Genomic DNA, 19,802 nt, shown 5'->3' on the forward strand with positions numbered 1-19,802 from the left:
AATGCTTTTGACTCTGATTCAGTAACACCAATTCTATATTGTGCAATATCTGTATGAATGCAGCAGCTAAAGCCATTCATCCAGTCCAAGAATGGCCACCTCTATCTCACCAGAACCCCTTCATGACATGGAAGATCTGCGGCATCTGTTGCAAGCCGTCTGTGAGGGTTTCACACACAGCAGCAAGGTGAATGGCATGGCTGCGTGCCAGTGGCATACACAAAGATGTCCACAACAAATTTAGTGGATCTGCCTTGCTTAGGTGACAACCTCTTTGGGGAGAAGCTTAATGAGACAGTCACCTAGATAAAAGATCAGAACATCTTTGTGCAGTTGTTCTCCACTGGAGGAGATAATCCTCAGTGACATGCCACTTCTATCTGCACTTTAGGAGATCGAAGTCATCTTAGTCTTGGCAAGGAAGCCATCCACGTGATATAACTATGCCTTCAAGTGGAACTGCTATACCACATGGTGTGAAAAACACTCCATAGACCCATTCACGTGTGAACCTTTTCTGTTGCTAATTACCTTCATTACCTTTTCAGCAGAGGCCTCGCTACCTCTTCCATTCGTGTGCACTTAAGCGTGATAGCCGCTTATCACTCCTTAGAGGATGGAAATCCTGTATCGCAGCATCCACTCATCACACAATTCATGAAAGAGCGCCCTGCTCCATTGCCTTGGAATGTGAATATAGTCCTGCAGGGATTGATGGAACCACCATTGAAACCCTTGAATAACACAGAACTCAAGTTCTTAACATGGAAAGTTGTTGTCTTAGTGGCAATCGCTTCAGCAAGAGGAGTAAGCGAACTGCAGGCTTTGGTGTACTTTCCACATTACCTCCAATTCTTCCATGACAAGATAGTCTTGTGAACCCATTTGAAGTTCTTACCGAAGGTGGTCTCCGCATTTCACTTACAGCAGTCTATTATGCTTCTCACTTTTTTTCCCAAACCGCATAAGCATGAAAGGGAGAGGCAGTTACATTCATTGGACTGCAAAAGAGCCTTAGCTTATTACAAACGATGCACAGTCATAGACAAACTTCACAGCTTTTCTTGTCATACGACCTAAATAGATTGGGGATGCTAGTTGCAAAGAGAACTCTCGCATTAATTGAATTTCATACTGCATGCAACATTGTTCTGCGGCAAAATTCCTTACTCTGTTATATCATATAAAGGCATACCAAATCAAGAGTGATGGCAGCTTCACTAGTGCATTTAGAAAATGCATCCATTGAGGACGTCTGCAGAGTGGCCACATGGTCATCTGTCCACACATTCACATCGCATTACTGCCTGGATGAGCTGGCAAAATTGGATGGTGCGGTGGGAAATGCAGTGTTGCACCATTTATCATCCAGGCAGATGCTGGCCACACGGCCAAAGTGTATTTCACTACCCTCAGCTTGGGACTCCCTATGCAGTATAGCTAATTCAGCCTGCTTATCAGTGAAAAAAAGCAAGTTTGCTTATCATAAATGGTGTTTTCTGTAGATAACAGGATGAATTAGCCATATGTTCCTGCGACAGCATCTCTATATATCCTGAATATCTTCTTGCTTGGATATGAACTGAGGAGACTTCTGGAAGGCTCATTCACGCGGAAACAACCGTGCATGCCCAGTAGGGCAAAAAAACTTGAAGTTTTCTGAGAGAACATAAGAACATGCCATACTGGGTCAGACCAAGGGTCCATCAAGCCCAGCATCCTATTTCCAACACTGGCCAATCCAGGCCATAAGAATCTGGCAAGTACCCAAAAACTAAGTCTATCCCATGCTACTGATTCTAGTAATAGCAGTGGCTATTTTCTAAGTCAACTTAATTAATAGCAGATAATGGACATCTCCAAGAACTTATCCAATCCTTTTTTAAACCCAGCTACACTAACTGCACTAACCACATCCTCTGGCAACAAATTCCAGAGTTTAATTGTGCATTGAGTGAAAAAGAACTTTCTCCGATTAGTTTTAAATGTGCTACTTGCTAACTTCATGGAGTGCCCCCTAGTCCTTCTATTATCCGAAAGAGTAACTAACTGATTCACATTTACCCGTTCTAGACCTTTCATGATTTTAAACACCTCTATCATATCCCCCCTCAGGTGTCTCTTCTCCAAGCTGAACAGTCCTAACCTCTTTAGTCTTTCCTCAGGGAAGCTGTTCCATCCCCTTTATCATTTTGGTCACCCTTCCCTGTACCTTCTCCATAGCAATTATATCTTTTTTGAGATGCGGCGACCAGAATTGTACACTGTATTCAGGGTGCGATACAGAGGCATTATGACATTTTCCGTTTTTATTCACCATTCCCTTTCTAATAATTCCCAACATTCTGTTTGCTTTTTTGACTAATTTCAATGTATTATCCACTATGACGCCTAGATCTCTTTCTTGGGTGGTAGCTCCTAATAAGGAACCTAACATTGTGTAATTATAGCATGGGTTATTTTTCCCTATATGCATCACCTTGCACTTATCCACATTAAATTTCATCTGCCATTTGGATGTCCAATTTTCCAGTCTCACAAAGTCTTCCTGCAATTTATCACAATCCGCCCTGATGACATCACCCATGCAATATGGCTAATTCATCCTGCTATCTACGGAAAACACCATTACTGTAAGCAGACTTGCTGAAATGTGATACTGTAAGCAGACTTGCTGGGGGTGCTGTAATTTGTATTGTCCACCCCTAATGATTTTCAAAAGTTGGCTCCTATGTCCACAATGAATATTCATAAAATATGTGCCTATATTTGTTTTGATTTTGTTGCAACTCAGACCTGTTTACTGTCCTTGTGTAGCATACATACAGAGGATTGGTTAGAAGAGTGTTGTCATCGCGCATTTATTAAATTGTTTTCTTTTTTACTTGGGGTTGCTGCTGTCTCTACAGACAGGGTTGGGCAGGGGTCTCTACTGACCTCTCGAGGGCCTTTTCCAGCTTATTTTTTTTGGGGGGGGGGGGGGGGGTGTAGATTTGGATCATTTGGCCCTTTAACATCATGGTGGCATCGGGAGGCATGTTAGTGTCCTGATATCCCCCACAATGGTTTATCTATACCTTCCTGAAATGTGATAAAATAACCGACCTGACTACTTTTTTTTTTTCAAAGTCAGCCATGCAATTTTATTTACTTAGAATTGCCTATGCATGAGCTGTTTTGCATGCATTAGGCAATTTTATGCATACAAATATATGAAACAGCTTATTTCAATAGGAGGAAATACATAGAAAATGTGCTATAAATGGCATTTAATGCATGATATTGCCTATTAGATTGTAAACCTTCTGGGGACAAGGAAATATCTACTGTACCTGAATGTAATCCAGTTTGAAGTGGCTGACCAGTAAAAAAAAAAAAAAAAAAAAATGGCATCTAAATTTTCAAAAGAGTACTTTACTGCTTTCACCTGACTCAGGAAATTGCTTTGCCCACTAAAAGAAAAAAATGTGTATGCTAACTTATCTCATGCATATTTGTACTTTCTTAAATAGGTACTTTTTTTTTTGTGTAAAGCAATGCATGTACTTTTGACAATTCAAAAATTCACACACTATTTCAGTCCTTGCCCTAACCCCAATCCCAGGAACCCTTCCCCCAAATGTGGGGAGAAGTACACAGGATCATACAGGGCGGGCAATTTTCCAAAAGCCTGTTTTCATGGGTAGAACACTGTTTTATCTGCAGGAATGGCTTTGAAAATTGCCCCACCACTTGTGGTGAAAACAACTGGAAATCCCCCTTGTCTGTGAGTCGTGTAAGATTTAAAAATATGATTATCTGCCCCCATTCTTTTCTCTTTCTTTTGCAGATATCACAATGGCAAAATCAGCCAAACTGATTCAGCAGCAACTAGAAAAGGAGCTGTAAGTGGAAGGCGTCTTATTTCTCTGTCCTCATCTTGATGGCCTTCTCTGTGCTCGGTTGCTTCCAGGAAGCAGTTGGGGGTAGAACGACAGCTAACTCTTCTGTTTAAAGCAGCCACAATACAAAAAAATAGTATATAATCGTTTAGCATGCACAAAAATCAGCCACATCTTCTGTGTTCTTATTTTTATTTTATTTACAAGTAGAAATAAGTATATAAGCTTTTATAAAAGTTTTGCCTACTTGACCATACCTGCCATAATGATGTGAAGCCTGTGCTAATATCCTTATACACCAAAAGTATGAGTAAAGCACAAATAGCTGAAGAGTGAACTTGGGAGAGGAGACAGCAGCACCCTAAGACTAGTTTGAATACAGCATAAACAGCTGAAGTGTGGCCTTGTGAAAGGAGGCAGCAGTAACCTTATACACCTATAGTATGACTACAAATTGAACAGCTGGAGAATGGCCTGGGGGGGGGGTGGAAAAGACAGAACATCCTGAGGCATCCAAAGGACGAATACAGCAGGAAAAGCTTCCACATTTTTTTACAGTTTAATGTAGTAGTATGTAGAGTTAGGTTAGTGATAGGGTGATGGCACATTGCTACCCAGGATAAAAGATCAATATAGTTTCTGGATACTCCCAACATGAACCTGTGTTTAAAATTATTTTTTGATCTGCTTCTGTGACCTCGAGCAAAACTAGCCACACTTACACACTCCACAGTATCTTCCTAGGAATTATTAGGATTTTTTTCCTCTTAACTGTAAGAAAATCCAAACAGAATTCAGACATCAAGGTTGAGTAATCTTGGTAAGAAACAGTAGATGTCTGGGACAGAAGGCAATGTCAGAATTGCAGCTCATCAAGTATGTGTGTTTGAAAAGAGCTTATCTGAATCTCCATGTGCTTTACAATGAAAACTTTCATGGCAGCCACCCAGTGGCGCGGAGAGCCTAACTGAACGATTCTGGTGCCTGGGCCACATGGAGAATGTCAAGGGCAAGGGGAGGAAAGAGCAGTGTTCTTATCATTAATATTAATATCTAGTTACAGCCGAGCAACAGACAAGTTACCTAGTTTAGGTCGGAGAGATCTGCATTTCTGTGGTCTCATGTGGTGGTTTTACTACAGCAAAGCTAAAATATGTAAACATGAGCTATGTAGGTCAAAGCAACCCTTAGTAATGAAAATTAGGTGGACATAAATGATTTTTTTCTTAAACACTTTACAGAAAGCCAAGTGAATTGTGCATGTGGTGGGTAGGGGTGTGAATCGTGTGATCGATCGTCGTAACGATCGATTTTGGCTGGGGGGGGAGGGAAATCTGATCGTCGTGTTTTGTTTTTTTTTAAAAATCGTAAATCGGGGGAGGGCGGGAAAACCGGCACAGCAAAAAAACCCTAATACCCACCCCGAACCTTTAAAACAAATCCCCCACCCTCCCAAACCCCCCAAAATGTTTTAAATTACCTGGGGTCCAGTGGGGGGCTCCCGGCGCGATCTCCCTCTCTCTGGCCACAACTGCGTTAAGAGAAATGGCGCCGGTGGCCCTTTGCCCTTATGTGACAGGGCAAAGGTAGCGCCGGCGCCATTTTGGTTCCTGGCTCCCGACGTCACGCGTGCAGGAGATCGCCCCCGGACCCCCACTGGACTTTTGGCAAGTCTTGTGGGGGTCAGGAGGCCCCCCCCCCAAGCTGGCCAAAAGTCCCTGGGGGTCCAGCGGGGGTCCGGGGGCGATCTGCACGCGTGACGTCGGGAGCCAGGAACCAAAATGGCGCCGGCGCTACCTTTGCCCTATCACATAAGGGCAAAGGGCCACCGGCGCCATTTCTCTTAACGCAGTTGTGGCCAGAGAGAGGGAGATCGCGCCGGGAGCCCCCCACTGGACCCCAGGTAATTTAAAACATTTTGGGGGGGTTCGGGAGGGTGGGGGACTTGTTTTAAAGGTTCGGGGTGGGTTTTAGGGTTGTTTTGGTGTGCCGGTTTTCCCGCGCCCTATTTAACGATACAATACAAATGCCCCTGACGATAAATCGGGGGCATTTGTATTGTATCGTGCACTCGATTTTGGACAATTTTAAAATTATCTGATGATAATTTTAATCGTTCAAAAACGATTCACATCCCTAGTGGTGGGGCAGAGGGAGGGTTTGAAATTACCAAATTATTCATGCTTGTTCTGGAAATCCCAAGCACAATTACCAGTATCATTATAGGAAGCAAAATGTCATTTTGTAGCTGTGGGAAAGCTTTTGGGGTGCGTCTAATAAACCAAGAGAGTAGGCCCATCTCCAGCTGAGGGAATGTGATCACCAGGGAATGAGCATATCCCAGAGTTATGGAAATCCAAAATAGAACTTTGTGAGAGCTCAGAACAATAAAACCGCTGGAGTTATATAGAACAGGGTCTTTCATAACATTAGAGAATCTAAGCCAGCAATAATTGTAGTCAGGCAGTATGTTGTAGCACTGGGAGCTTGCTGTGAATCAGCCGGCACCGAAGAAGCAATACAGATCAAATGAATGCAGTCAGTGTTACTGACTCAAGATGGTTCTAAGCTTGTAAAAACTAGGTGGAGGACATAGATCTACCCCGAGAAGATGAGGAACATGCAGCAGGGATGTTCCTTCAGGCCGTGCACAGCTGCAAGAAGAAACAGATTCCCTTTAACTTTAGAGAGATGTGGCATAGTCTACTCCATCTTATTCACATTAAATAAGAATTAAAATACTACAGGAGTATATTGTAGAGAAACCTATTCTTATACCGATCATATGAGCACCAAGATTTTGCTTGCCCTTGTCAGGAAATTCCTGTGTTACATGAAACTGGCCCACCTAGGCCATGTTTCTTATGCACTCCTGTAAGAACCTGCTGCTTGCAGCTGTCAGACAGGAGGTTGGGCTGGATGAACCTTTGGTTGGATCTGATATGGTAATTCTTGTGCACATTGGAGTCTTGAATATTTTCTTAGACCAACCAGAGGCAATTATGTATAGAGGCTGCTAGATATGAGCTTTTGGGGCATCATAGGTCCCTTCTTAAGATAGTCTACAAGACTTCAGCAGTTCATGTCTGGTAACATGTAAAATATGTTCCATTACCTTCGGCTTCACCAGTCCAGAACCTAGGAGTTTATGCTCCCATCCAGCCAAATGGAGACAAGAGTTCTAAATAAATAACATTGGTAGAACATAAGCACAGATTAGAACCAACTCAGCCAGTATTTTCTGCCTCCAGCCATTGGATGGGAGCTTTTTTATTGTACTCTTTCAGCAGATTGAAAGGATTTCATGCTAATTTTAGCCCCTTTACTTGTCAAAGCGGCAGTTTTATGGCCATGCTTTTTGGATGTGCTCCTGCAGTGAAGCGAATCAAAGACACTAATTGCCCTACTCTATTACCGGTTGTTGTGGCAAAGAGGAACTGTGGCTGTGACTGAATTCATTCAGTAGTTGGAGAACTAGCTAATTACCTGTATTGAAGCTTTTTCTTATTTGTCCACTGCAGCTGGAAGCTGAATTCTTATTTAATTCAGATGTTGGAGAAACGTCATTGCGGCAGCTGTGGAGCCAAACACAGTTCCTGTGAAGGAACCTTATTCACCCTTTGCTGCAATGATTCTGGATCCCTGGAATCGTTGAAGGTTTCAGCAATAGCCAAGAAAGTAGTGTCACATGATCTTATTACTGGCATGCAGAAACCGTGATCAAGGGCAGCTTCTGTGGCAGGGGAACTCTCTGTAGCAGCCTTTCTAATGGCTGATTTGCATTCAGTGACCATTTGGATGACACGCTGGGAGTATCGTCATTAAAGGGAGGTCCCAGAGTGGCTCAGGGATTGCCCAAGTTGCTGCCGGGGTTTGAATTTTCTTCTGAGTCAAAGCAGGATGAGACTGCTAGTGGCTCAGCATCTTTCTCACCAGGATTTTTTTAGATTTTTGCACCAGGCATTTAATGCCTTACAAGAGGGGCGTGGTGATGTTGATCCACTTGCAGGCTGATTTTTCTACAGCTAAGTCTGTGAGATTTCAAAAGAGAAAGAGATTGGATACAGTAGATGCACAATCTTTTTCTGGATTTGTTTTTTATTTGGCTATGGAGGATGATAACGGAGCAAGCATTCTTGAATCTCTAGAAGAAGGCGAGATTCAGTCATTAGAGGATGAGGAGGAACTGTTGTGGTTACGTGTGTTTTGGTGGATCCTTGGGTGCTGTGGAGATGACCACGCCCACGGGGAGGAGCCCCGTGAGGAACCACAGCACTGGGCTAGACTCGTACTACACAAGATAGTTCTTTATTAGACAACTTGAAGAGAACCACCAGAGGTGGCAGTGGTGAGGCAGTCTGTAGTTGCAGTCTCAGGGACCTCGGCAGAGGGAGCCCTTCTCTCCTAGATGACGTCAGGAGGTTCCGCAGCAGGTCTCCCAGTGAAGAGATACTGTGGATGAGAGAGACTGAGTGTTAGCATACTCACTAGGTGTTGGCTGTTGATATGCGATTCCACCAGATATGTAGTAGAAGGTACAGGCACCGAGGCAGGGAGAGCAGCCTTCGAGGAGCGAGTACCTGTTCCCTGTAAGGCACCTGAAATAAAGCAGTGGGCCCCTGAGGAGCGGGTACCCAGGTTAGTGGTTACCCCGAAGGGCAGAGAGAGAGCTTCCTGCGGCATCACGGAAGCGGCAGAGTTGCGTAGACAGGAACGGATTTGAGTCCTTGCTAACTCAACGAGCTAGCAAATCTGTAAAGGTAATATACCCGGATGGCGTGATGTCAGCATGAGGGAACGCCCTCGAGGTTTGCGCCAAGGGTGGTACAAAAACGTGGGATGCGTGCGCGCACCCTTGTAGGTACCTGGGAGGAGCAATGGCGGGAGGCTGCACCATAGCCGTTCCGGGGATGCCAGAGTGGTCGGCTTGTAGACACAGCGGTAGCCATCTTTCCCAGGTAAGCGGGAAGAGCTGTGAATCAGGTGAGGCAAACGGGGCGAAGCCATCGAGGACAGACGGACGTAACAGGAACAGATGAGATTGTTCTATAAGGAGGAGATGGCTGTGCTAATTTTATAGGTCTCTGCAGCCTTACGTTTTGAGGAGAAAGATGAACCTGTTCCTCATTGGGATCCTATTCTGAGGAGTTCGCATAAAGCAGCTTTTACTTTATCTCTTCACCAAGAGATTGAAGCTATGATCCTAGCTGAGTGGGAATTCCCGAAGCTGGTTATAAGCATCAGAGGATTTTTAATAGATTGTCGCCATTACCTTCTAAGGTTTTGGATCACTTTTTTCAACAGCCTAAGATGGATGCTTTAGTCGCTGCCGTTGCTATGAAAACTATTATTCTGTGGAAGGGAGGGGCTTTCCTTTGAGATGCTCAGGATAGGAAGTTAGAAGCAGTCCTTAAGTGTTTTTTCTGCGTACTCCTTTGTATTACAGGGAGCGGTTTGTGCGAGTTGTGTTGCTAGATCTCTGCTTCGCTGGCTTCAGCTCTTATCTGGGTTACCTAACTCAGCAAGGATGGAGTTGGCTGCGGCCTATGTATCTGACTCCTTTGTTAAGAAATTGGTTTGCTGATTCTTTATCTAAATCCAGGCTGTCTCGTCTTCCTTTCAAGGGTAAACACCTTTTTGGGGACGATTTGGATTGTTTAATAAAGAGTATAGGAGACCAAAAGGTTGTGCGATTACCCGACGATCAGATAAGTTTTCATTTTTATAGAGGCCGTACTCAGTTTTTGGAAGTCAAGAGATATAGACCAGGTAAAAGAGTAATGCCTCAATCTAGTGAAGGGAAGAACACCTATCAGTGCATTCGTGGTGCAAGAAGATCAAGAGGAGAGTTTCCCCAAACTACCAGGACTTCAAATAATACACAGTGAAGTCAGGAGGATTCATTTTCCTGAAGAGCCAATAGGGGGCAGGCTTCAGACTTTTCTTGGGGAATGGATCCAGATTACTTCAGATCAATGGGTTTTGGATATAATCCATTACAGTATTGCTCCAGAATTGAAGAGTTTGGTAAAGGATCGTTTCTTCTGCCCACTCTTCCGTAAAGGTGGAAGCAGTTCATGTGACGTTAAACAAATTGGTTCAGCTATAAGCGATTTGTCCAGTTCCTTTATCAGAGCTTCAAAAAGGGTATTACTCAAGGTATTTTGTGATTCCAAAAAAGTATGGTTCTTTCAGACCGATATTAGATCTCTTCGCACAGTAATTGCCTCAGTTCATCAGGGTGAATTTTTATCTTCCCTAGATTTGAATGAGGCTTACTTTCATATTCCAATGAAACAAGATTTCCAAAAATATCTTTGTTTTTAAATCTAGGCCAACATTTTCAGTTTGTGGGTCTTCCGTTTGGCTTGGCTACGGCTCCAAGAACTTTTACAAAGGTATTGGTGGTTGTAGCAGCCTTTTTGAGAAAGAGAGGGATTTTAATTCACCCTTATTTGGACGGTTGGTTAATAAGGCCAAATAATTCTCCAAAGGGGTAAAATAGACAGATAGTGATCTCTTTACTTCAGCATCTAGGTTGGGCATCAATTTTTCAAAAAGTAATTTACAACCCACCCAGAAGTTGGAACATCTAGCTAGGGACAGTGTTCGATTCTGCGGTTGGCATGGAGTATTTACTGCAGAAGAGAATTTTAAAGTTTTGTGCCCAGGTAAAGGGATTTTCAATACAATGAGCCACAACTGTTTGGCATTACCTTCAGATTTTAGGTCTAATGGCCTAGACTCTAGAGTTAGTGCCTTGGGCAAGAGCACACATGAGAACCCCTAGAGATTTCTTTTCTTTCAAGATGGAATCCTCAGACTCAGTTATAAGGTTTGGCTTCCCTTGTCCAACGAGATTCATGCAACTCTAAAATGGTGGATTAATTTGCCAAATTTGAAAAAGGGAATACCTCTAGAGGCTCTAGTTTGGGAGCTTTTGACAACAGATGCCAGTTAGCAGGTTGGGGAGCTCATTACAAGAATCTTTACTCAGTTTGGAATCAGAAAGAGACAGAGTGGTCAATAAATTATTTAGAGAACCAGGGCTGTCAGGTTGGCTGTACTGTACTTTCAGCCTCAATTTCAAGGAAAGGCAGTAAAGGTATTATGCAACAATGCAACAGCAGTGAAATATATAAACAAACAGGGAGGAACTCACAGTCAGGGTGTATTGTAGGAGACAAACCTGTTGTTTGCTTGGGCCGAGAATCATTTATTGCATTTGACAGCTCAACACTTAGCAGGTCAGGGCAATGTCCAAGCAGACCATCTAAGTCTGAACATAATAGATCCAGGAGAATGGGAATTAAGCCAGGAGGCCTGTTTACAAATAGTTCAAAGATGGGGCTCCCACCAAATAGACTTAAATGGCATCCAATCAAAACAAAAAGGTAAAAAGAATTTTTAGTCATCTCAGAGAGATGAACAGCGAAGGAATAGATGCTTTCCAACAGAGGTTATATAAAGGACATAATAAATTGCCATTCTGGGTCAGACCAAGGGTCCATCAAGCCCAGAATCCTGTTTCCAACAGAGGCCAAACCAGGCTACAAGAACCTGGCAAGTACCCAAACACCAAGAAGATCCCATGTTACTGATGCCAGTAATAGCAGAGGCCATTCCCTAAGTCAACTTGATTAATAGCATTTAATGGACTTCTCCTCTAAGAACTTATCCAAAGCTATCTTTAAACACAGCTACACTAACTGCACTAACCACATCCTCTGGCAACAAATTCCCAGAGCTTAATTGTGCATTGAGTAAAATAATTTTCTCCGATTAGTCTTAAATGTGGTACTTGCTAACTTCATGGAGTGCCCCCTAGTCCTTCTATTATCCGAAAGTGTAAATAACCAATTCACATCTACTCATTCAAGACCTATCATTATTTTAAAGACCTATATCATATCCCCCCCTCAGCAGTCTCTTCTCCAGGCTGAACAGCCCTAACCTCTTCAGCCTTTCCTCATAGGGGAGCTATTCCATCCCATTTATCTTGTATATCTTTTTCCCCCATGACCCTTTAGCCTGAGTTTTAAGGAAAATTAGAGAGAGAGAAGATATTGGTGTTGGTAGTAGCACCTGATTGGCCAAGAAGACCATGATATGCAGACCTAAGGAGACTTCTAGTGGATCAACCATTTCTACTCCCTCCGATGAAGGGTCTTCTACATCAGGGTCCTACAGAAATGGAGGATCCAACTCCATTTTGGCTTATGGCTTGGCTATTGAAAGGGAAATATTAGCAAAGAGAGACTATTCCCATTTGTTTTAGTACAATGTTACATTCTAGAAATAGGTCAACTTCTCTTTCTTATATAAGAGTTTAGCATATATTTGAGACTTTTGTTTGAAGAAGGGGTTATCACCATGGAAGGCTCCAATAGGAGATTTTCTCTCCTCTTTGCAGTGTGGTTTGGACAAAGTACTATCATCAAACTCTTTGACTCTTCAAATAGTGGCCGTTTCATGTTTTCGGGGAAAAATTAATGGTAGTTTAATTTCTTCCCATAGGGATGTTTGTCATTGGAGTGAAGCATTTATGTCCTCCTCTAAGACCAGTTTTTCCTCATTGAAGTTTAAATTTAGTTTTACAGGCATTAACTGGTTCATCTTTTGAGCCTTTGCAAGACTCTACAATTAAGGATTTAACTCTTAAGACAGTCTTTTTAGGTGGTATTACTTCCACAAGGCGAATTTCGGAATTGCAGGCTTTGTCAGTTCTCAATTTCCGTTTTGTGTGTTTTACAAAGAATTTGGTTATTTTGAGATCAGTTCCCTTCATTTTTACCTAAGGTTGTGTCTTCTTTTCATTTAAATCAGTGTATTGTTTTACCTTCTTTTAATAAGAGGGACTATAAGGAAGGTTTAGTTTCTTTAAGATTTTTGGATGTCAGAAGATACTTAAAATTTTATCTTGAGAAGACAAAGGCTTTCTAGAAGTCTGAGAGGCTGGCTGTTCTTTTTTGTGGTCCTTGAAAGGGGGAAGCCGCTTTGAAGATTGATTGCTAGATGGTTAAAGAATATTATTTCTTCTGCTTACTTATTGAAGGGTAAAAGATACCTAATATGATTAAGGTGCATTCAACTCTAGCACAAGCTTCGTCATGGGCTGAAAGAAGTTTAGTAAGTCCTTTGGAGAAATGTAGGGCTGCAACCTTGGTTTTCTGTGGGAAGATTTGTGTATATGTAAAAATTTATTTTTATGTTTCCTTTGTTAACCAAGCTGTTTCATTGTATTCGACTAAGGAATTTTTTCCTGCTTTTTCTGTTTCACTGTAAACCGGCATGATTTGCATTTAATGCAAGAATGTCGGTATATAAAAGTAATAAATAAATAAAGCACTCTAGGTTGGATCTTCATTTTTGGTGCTTCTGTCTTGAAAGTGGGATTGTTGTCCACCCACCCTTAGATGGGCTTTGGTATTTCACATAGGCTCAGGACTGGTGGAGCAGAAGGTAATGGAAGGAGAAATTATGTCTTACCTGTTAATTTCCTTTCCTTCTGCTACACCAGTCCAGAACCCCACCCTTTGTTTTTGTTATTAAGAACTTTTCTAATATATTTTAATTATTTTTTAGCTTTGACAGTAGTAAACTGGCCGAGCTGGTTCTAATCTGTGCTTATGTTCTACTGATGTCATTTAAAAAAAAATAAAATTAGAACTCTGCCTCTATTTGGCTGGATGGGAGAATAAACCCTTAGGTTCTGGCCAGGTATAGCCAGGGAATTTAACAGGTAAGATGACATTTCTCCTTATACTGGACCAATGTAGATAAATCTCAATCTCTAAATTATCCTGTCTGTCCTGGGACCAATACTGCAACAAACGTTTTGATCTATCGTATTTAGTAGGGCTGTCCTTGGTTGGGGCATGAATGCAGGAGATTGTGCTAGGCCTTGCTTTTTGGGTGGGGCTTTGCACCTCCATGGTGGCCCCATCCTCGACACTAAAGCTTCAGCATTTTAAGGTCCTGCTGTAGTTGATTGACCCTGGGTTCCACACCCTCCTAAGGTCAATCCTGTTCTTTAATAATCCCTCCCTACTTTTATCCCCATAATGCCCTGCAGGAGTAATAGGAGACATTACTGCAGCTCCCTTTCTGAACACCACATGCATCCTTGTGGCTTCTCGTTACATCGTTTTTGACAAACAGCCAGGCTTTTCTGAATGGCTGACTCCACTAATCCTCATGTTGAATAATGCCTTGGCTAATTACACTCCCCTAATTATCCCTGCCTAATCTGCTTAGTTAGCAGCAGGCATTGCTCTCCATGGATGGCAGTCTAATTGCATTGACAGATAATTAGATTTGTGTCACATTAGGGGTGAGTATGGAGGAGGGGTCTCCTTTAGAACAGCTGTGCCTCTTGGAAAAATCGTAGTCTGGACTATTCCTTTATTTGCTTAATTTTAAACAAGGTTTAATCTTCCTGCTTTAGTCATGCTCTTAAGTTTTGTTTTTTGTTGTTTTTTTGGGGGGTGTTTTGTTTTTTGTTGTGTCCCAAGTGGGGTCAGGTATAAGGTATTAACTCCATTCTGTACAGATTCTCATTTTCAGTTAAAAGATTGGCTTCAGCTCATGCTTTGAACCTGGCATTTGATGTAAAAAGGCTGAAAAGGGTTTATATTTAATCATATATGAAGGTTACATTCTGTTTTCCTTAATGAAATGTAAACATGATTTTCCATCAATAATCATGTAAGTGATGTCAGCTGGTGGTACTGAATGGATCTCTCACTATTAGCTAATAGAGGTTTTGCTATATTGAGCATGTGTGGGAATTCCCGCTTGGGCGTTGCCTCGAAAGCTCCCTCAGTCTCTCTTTATCTGAGCCCCAGTGCGGACATGAATTTCGCTCTCTCCATCTACATGGCATTAACACAATATCTTGTATCCACTCACATATGAACCCAAAGACTTATTGAGCGATTTGCTCTCTCTTTCTGCTTCAGGACTTAGCATTTCAGCAGTCGGAGTGCATCTTAGTACCATAGCAGCTTACCATAGTGTGGCTTAGCCTCACTTTATCTCCACTCAGCTGTTAGTATCCAAATTCATGACAGGCTTATGGCATACTAAACCTCCAGTCATGAAAGCACCTTTTCTGTGGGACCTAAACATGGTTCTGGCTCAACCAATGAAGCTGCCATTCGATCCGTTAGGTACTCTAGAGAAGCAGATTCCAACATGGAAAGTCATTTTTCTGGTAGCAGTAACATCAGCCAGAAGTGTTGGCAAGCTTCAGACTTTAGTCCATTAGCTCCTTAATACACAATTCTTTCACAACAGTGGCGCTCCACCCTCACCCTAACTGTTATCTATGTTCTTCCTGAAGTCACATGCACATGAAGGCAAGAAGGTCCTTCATACCTTAGACTGTAAAAAGGCCCTAGCTTATTATAAAAGGACTCGGCCCCATATCAGTTTCAAAACTATTTGTCTCTTACGATCCTAACAGCCTGGGCATGGCAGTGGCCAAATACATTATTCAACTGGATAGCACACTATATCGTGTACTGCTATAGGCCGATACCATCAAGCTCATCAAACTAGAGCCATGGCGGCAGCAGCAGCTCATCTGTGAGCTGTACCACTGGAAGACAGCAAAGCTGCAACGTGGTCATCAGTATACACCTTTTGCCTCCAATTACTGTCTGGATAATCTGTCAAAGAGTAACAGTAAGTTTGGACATGCAGATGTGTGTATCTTATTCACTCACTGTCCATGGTGGGGTCTGAGTTGCTTATTTCAATAAATGCTCTAGTGCAATCCTCAGCTTGAAACAGCCAACATGCAATGGCTAATTCAGTGCTGCTTATCTATGGAAAAAGCAAGTGTGCTTTACTGTAAATAATGTTTTCCGTAGGTAGGATGACTAAGCATTCTAAAGACTCGTCCACCTCATTGGAGAGTTGATTACCTACCTAGATTTAGCACTAAAATTGACTGAGGACAATCATGAGGCAATGCTCAGAGCAAAAGGTCTACTAGCTGAGAGATGGAGGTCCTCTTGTTGTCATCAGCATAACGACACCCAGGTGTAATGGCTAATTCATCCTGCTATCTATGGAAAACATAGACAAGGCAGAATAAGCAAACTTGCTTATTCTGCCTTGTCCGGGAACAGCCATGCAGTCAGGTTTAGTGCTCTTGTATAGCAGTTGTTCTAAAGCTGCTTCTCAGGCCTGGCCCAAGAACGCCATTTTTCAGATAAATCTCCAGTGCCTCATGAGATATATTTGCATACACAGGAATGCATGTATATTGCAGATGTTTTAAAAACCAGACCTTTGCTTGAGGCTCTTGGATCAGTTTGAGAACCTATGGAAGGTCATTTTCAATTTTTATTAAGGTTTTTGTTTTTTTTTTTCCTTCATTTAAAAATTGCCAGGTATAGAGCATTGAACTAGTTGGGTTTGTTTGTGATCTCCCATGGCACATGAACAGAGTAAAGACCAGTCCTGCTCCCACCAGAGTTGTAGGCATACATACATCCATACATCCCTTGGTGAGCAGTTTGTGCAGGTTATAGTTGACCTTTGCTGGGTCCACCTTAATGTCATTTTTCTTAATCTTATATTGAAGAATTACAGAAAAAAGGAGAGAATGTTGCTAGGTATTAACTTCCATTTTTAGAGAATTGTCTGCATGTATTCTTTATATTTGATTTCCCAGGACTGAAAGTTTAAATAAATCCATATCTGTTCCTAGGGTGCTTTAAAACAAGGTTGCATCTTCCATGGTTGATATAAAATATTGTGTCGCTGGAGAGCGGTGTGATCAGTTATTATGTTTGCAAATTTAAAGCACTTTCAAGTTAAGTTTAGTTTTTATATTAACAAATTGATTGAGCTGCGATTGATTCTCTCTAGATGCGAGTGAACCATGGGGTGCCATGACTGAGCTGGGGGTGCAGGGAGAGAGGGTATAACCTCATTCTTTCTCTCTCACTTCAAATGGTTTCATTCTTTTGGTTGATAGCAACACCCTGAGAGTGACCCGCTCAGCTGCCCCCACCACTATGGATGGTTCCGGTGCAGCGCCACAACTGGGGAAGAAAGGCAAAGAATTTGACTTCTCACAGCTGCCCATGAAAGTGGAGTTTCTGGAGTGCAGTGCCAGAGATAGCAAAGAAGAGGAGGGTGATGCCAACATCTGCAACCTGGAGCGGTGGCTGGCCAGGATTGCCTGAGGACAGTATTGAAATGCTCACAAGAGGACAGGACATGCATTAGGAATGGAGATGGGAGGCGGTTTACAAAGTCTCTTCAGGGGGATGGTGACTGCCTGCCTAGCAGCAAATGCTATCCCCAATTTATGTTGCACTACTTTTCTTCACTGACTTCAGAAAATAAAGGCCGCAATGCTGTAACCTTCCTCACTGCTGTGCTGTGCTCTTCAAAAGCCTAATAAGGTTAAGAGGGATAGGGGAGAGGGGGGCTTTTTTACACAAGGAACAAGTGAATGCTACCTCTTAAGTTCTGTTGGTGGAGTCTTTGCATGCTGTAGTACCATTAATAGAACAACGTAGTCATCATCTAGTAATACTGTAGTGCAAGAGCTTGTGTGACAATTTGTCCTTCTTTCAGATACATAGTGTGAAACAGCACCTGCACTCATTTCTGGTTTGATGTGACTGCTTAAGTTCACTGTAAAAAGTGGAAGGGCTACATCTTAATCTAGTCCCTGGTACCAGTAACAAAGGAGTGCTGCAGTACTTTATGCAACAAAACACAAGAAGACAAACTTCATACAATATATTATTTCTATTTATTTAACATTGTTTAACAACCTGACTAACATTTAAAATCTCACTAACTCACACATTCATACTCACTCTCTCACCCTTTTATAAAAACAACAAAATGTATTTTACATATTCATCAGTACAAATCAATGAAATTATATACATTGATACATTACATAACTTTTATAATAATTACAATATAATTTAAACTTTTTCATAAATGATATTCCATCACTCTTAATCGTCCATAGTTCCTACAAAGATCTTCGTTTCGCCCAAATTTCTTTAAAGGGCTTCTTCAGGGACGGACTTATATCACTTTAAGATGACATTACTGCATATACTTCCATTAATTTCCACACAATAATTGAATAATTCTGAAACTATTAAAAAAATATTTAAGAAGAAATTTCTTTTCCATATATCAGAGTGTACTGTATTTTATCAAATTACATCTATCACTAAACAAACTCCACTACCCACCTCAAACGGGGGCAACACATGGCAAGCTCAAAATTAGCACCATGTTTTATCAACATGCACTCCTAAATAAATTTCACTACCCACCTTCAACGGGGGCAAACCACGGTCCGCTCAAGATTACCGTCGTACTAAAGCTTCGTTCAAATTATCAATCATTCACATATTCTCCCCGATTCAATTGTCTATCGGAGAATCCAACCATAATTCTATAACTAAAGCAAAAAAAAAGAGAAAAATAAAGAGAAAAATAATAATAAGATACAAAAACATGGGAGAGCCCAATCAAACACCTCAAACCTACCTTCCAAAAATATGATACTGACCTTAGTCCGAAACAGAATTCCACCAAAATACTGGACGTATCTTAACCAAAGATTTTCAACAACGAATATTCCATCACTCATATTTTAATGGAAAGATGTTCACAGCACCGTCCGTCCCTGAAGAAGTCCTTTAAAGAAATTTGGGCGAAACGAAGATCTTTGTAGGAACTATGGATGATTAAGAGTGATGGAATATCATTTATGAAAATTTAAATTATATTGTTTGTAATTTGTAATTATTATAAAATTTGTCTTGTATCAATGTATATAATTTCATTGATTTGTACTGATGAATATGTAAAATACAGTTGTTTTTATAAAAGGGTGAGAGAGTGAGTATGAATGTGTGAGTTAGTGAGATTTTAAATGTTAGGTTGTTAAACAATGTTAAATAAATAGAAATAATAATATATTGTATGAAGTTTGTCTTCTTGTGTTTTGTTGTATATTAGATTGAAGAAGACTGGTTAAAAATTTTCCTGTTATTATACCGCAGTACTTTGGTGCTAGTTGTGCCTTTAAGTCCTAGCCAAGGCTTCCAGCTTCATGTGCTGCTGTGATAATAACCTCAAAAACTGACTCTTCCCTGCCACTTTGTTTTCTGTTTCCTACGCCAGGTGCTGTTCAACTCTGGTTACGGTGGAGACTGGTGTCTGTTGGGTTTAGGGGATTGAAGAGAAAAGGAAGCTAATGCTTATTTAGGGGAGAGATTAAGGGAGGCAGGGGCTCGTGTGAAGATGAGCTGGTAAGCTGCTTGGTTGGTTGGGGTGGAGAGAAGGCTGGTGGCTAGGTGTGGGGATGAAGAAACTGATACTGTTCTTGTAGGAGTAGGAAGAGGGGTAACCCCATTACCAGTGCTATATTTTTAATGGTTGATTTGCCCTGGCCCATGCATCCTCCTAAGGTGAGCTCTGTGTCTGAATAGGTTGGGAGCATAGAGGAGGCTAGCAACTGTATGGAGAAAAAGTGAAGGAGGCAGCAGTAGCTCATGGATGTGAGGATCAGTAGAAAAAATAGTAAGGAAGAGAGACTGAGGAAGAAAGTGGGGGATGAGAGTGGAAGGAATGCTGAGACAAGAAGGGAAGGAAAAGCTGGAGGAGAAAAGTGGAGGCAGAATAAAATAGTGAACCAATGGAAGGGGAGACACAGGCTGTAGTGAGGGAATGAGGGGTAAAAGGAGAGAAGAAAAATTGGAGAAAGGCAAGGAAAATAAGACTATTCTGACGCATGCAACAAATGTTTAAAAAACCCTTTATTTAGTAAAACATTTAAAGCTAAAAATTTCAATAAAATTGATTTTGTATTCTCACGGATGTGGTCATATATCAGTTTATGGAAATGTAGTGCAAAATGTTTTA

The 19,802-nt window shown here is 41.6% G+C and overlaps 1 protein-coding gene across 1 annotated transcript in view; it reads left to right on the forward strand.

Moving 5' to 3' along the window:
- SRPRB (SRP receptor subunit beta) overlaps window positions 1-18,349 on the forward strand; it is a 46,509-nt gene extending 28,160 nt beyond the window's left edge. Inside the window, exons 6-7 of the mRNA XM_029615186.1 lie at window positions 3,830-3,884; window positions 16,873-18,349. Coding sequence (XP_029471046.1) covers window positions 3,830-3,884; window positions 16,873-17,083 — 266 coding nt within the window. The 3' untranslated portion in view covers window positions 17,084-18,349. The remainder of the gene's footprint in view (window positions 1-3,829; window positions 3,885-16,872) is intronic.
- The last annotated feature ends 1,453 nt before the right edge of the window (window positions 18,350-19,802 follow it).

The sequence above is a fragment of the Rhinatrema bivittatum genome, chromosome 9 (genome assembly GCF_901001135.1).
Source record: "Rhinatrema bivittatum chromosome 9, aRhiBiv1.1, whole genome shotgun sequence".
Taxonomy (NCBI): domain Eukaryota; kingdom Metazoa; phylum Chordata; class Amphibia; order Gymnophiona; family Rhinatrematidae; genus Rhinatrema; species Rhinatrema bivittatum.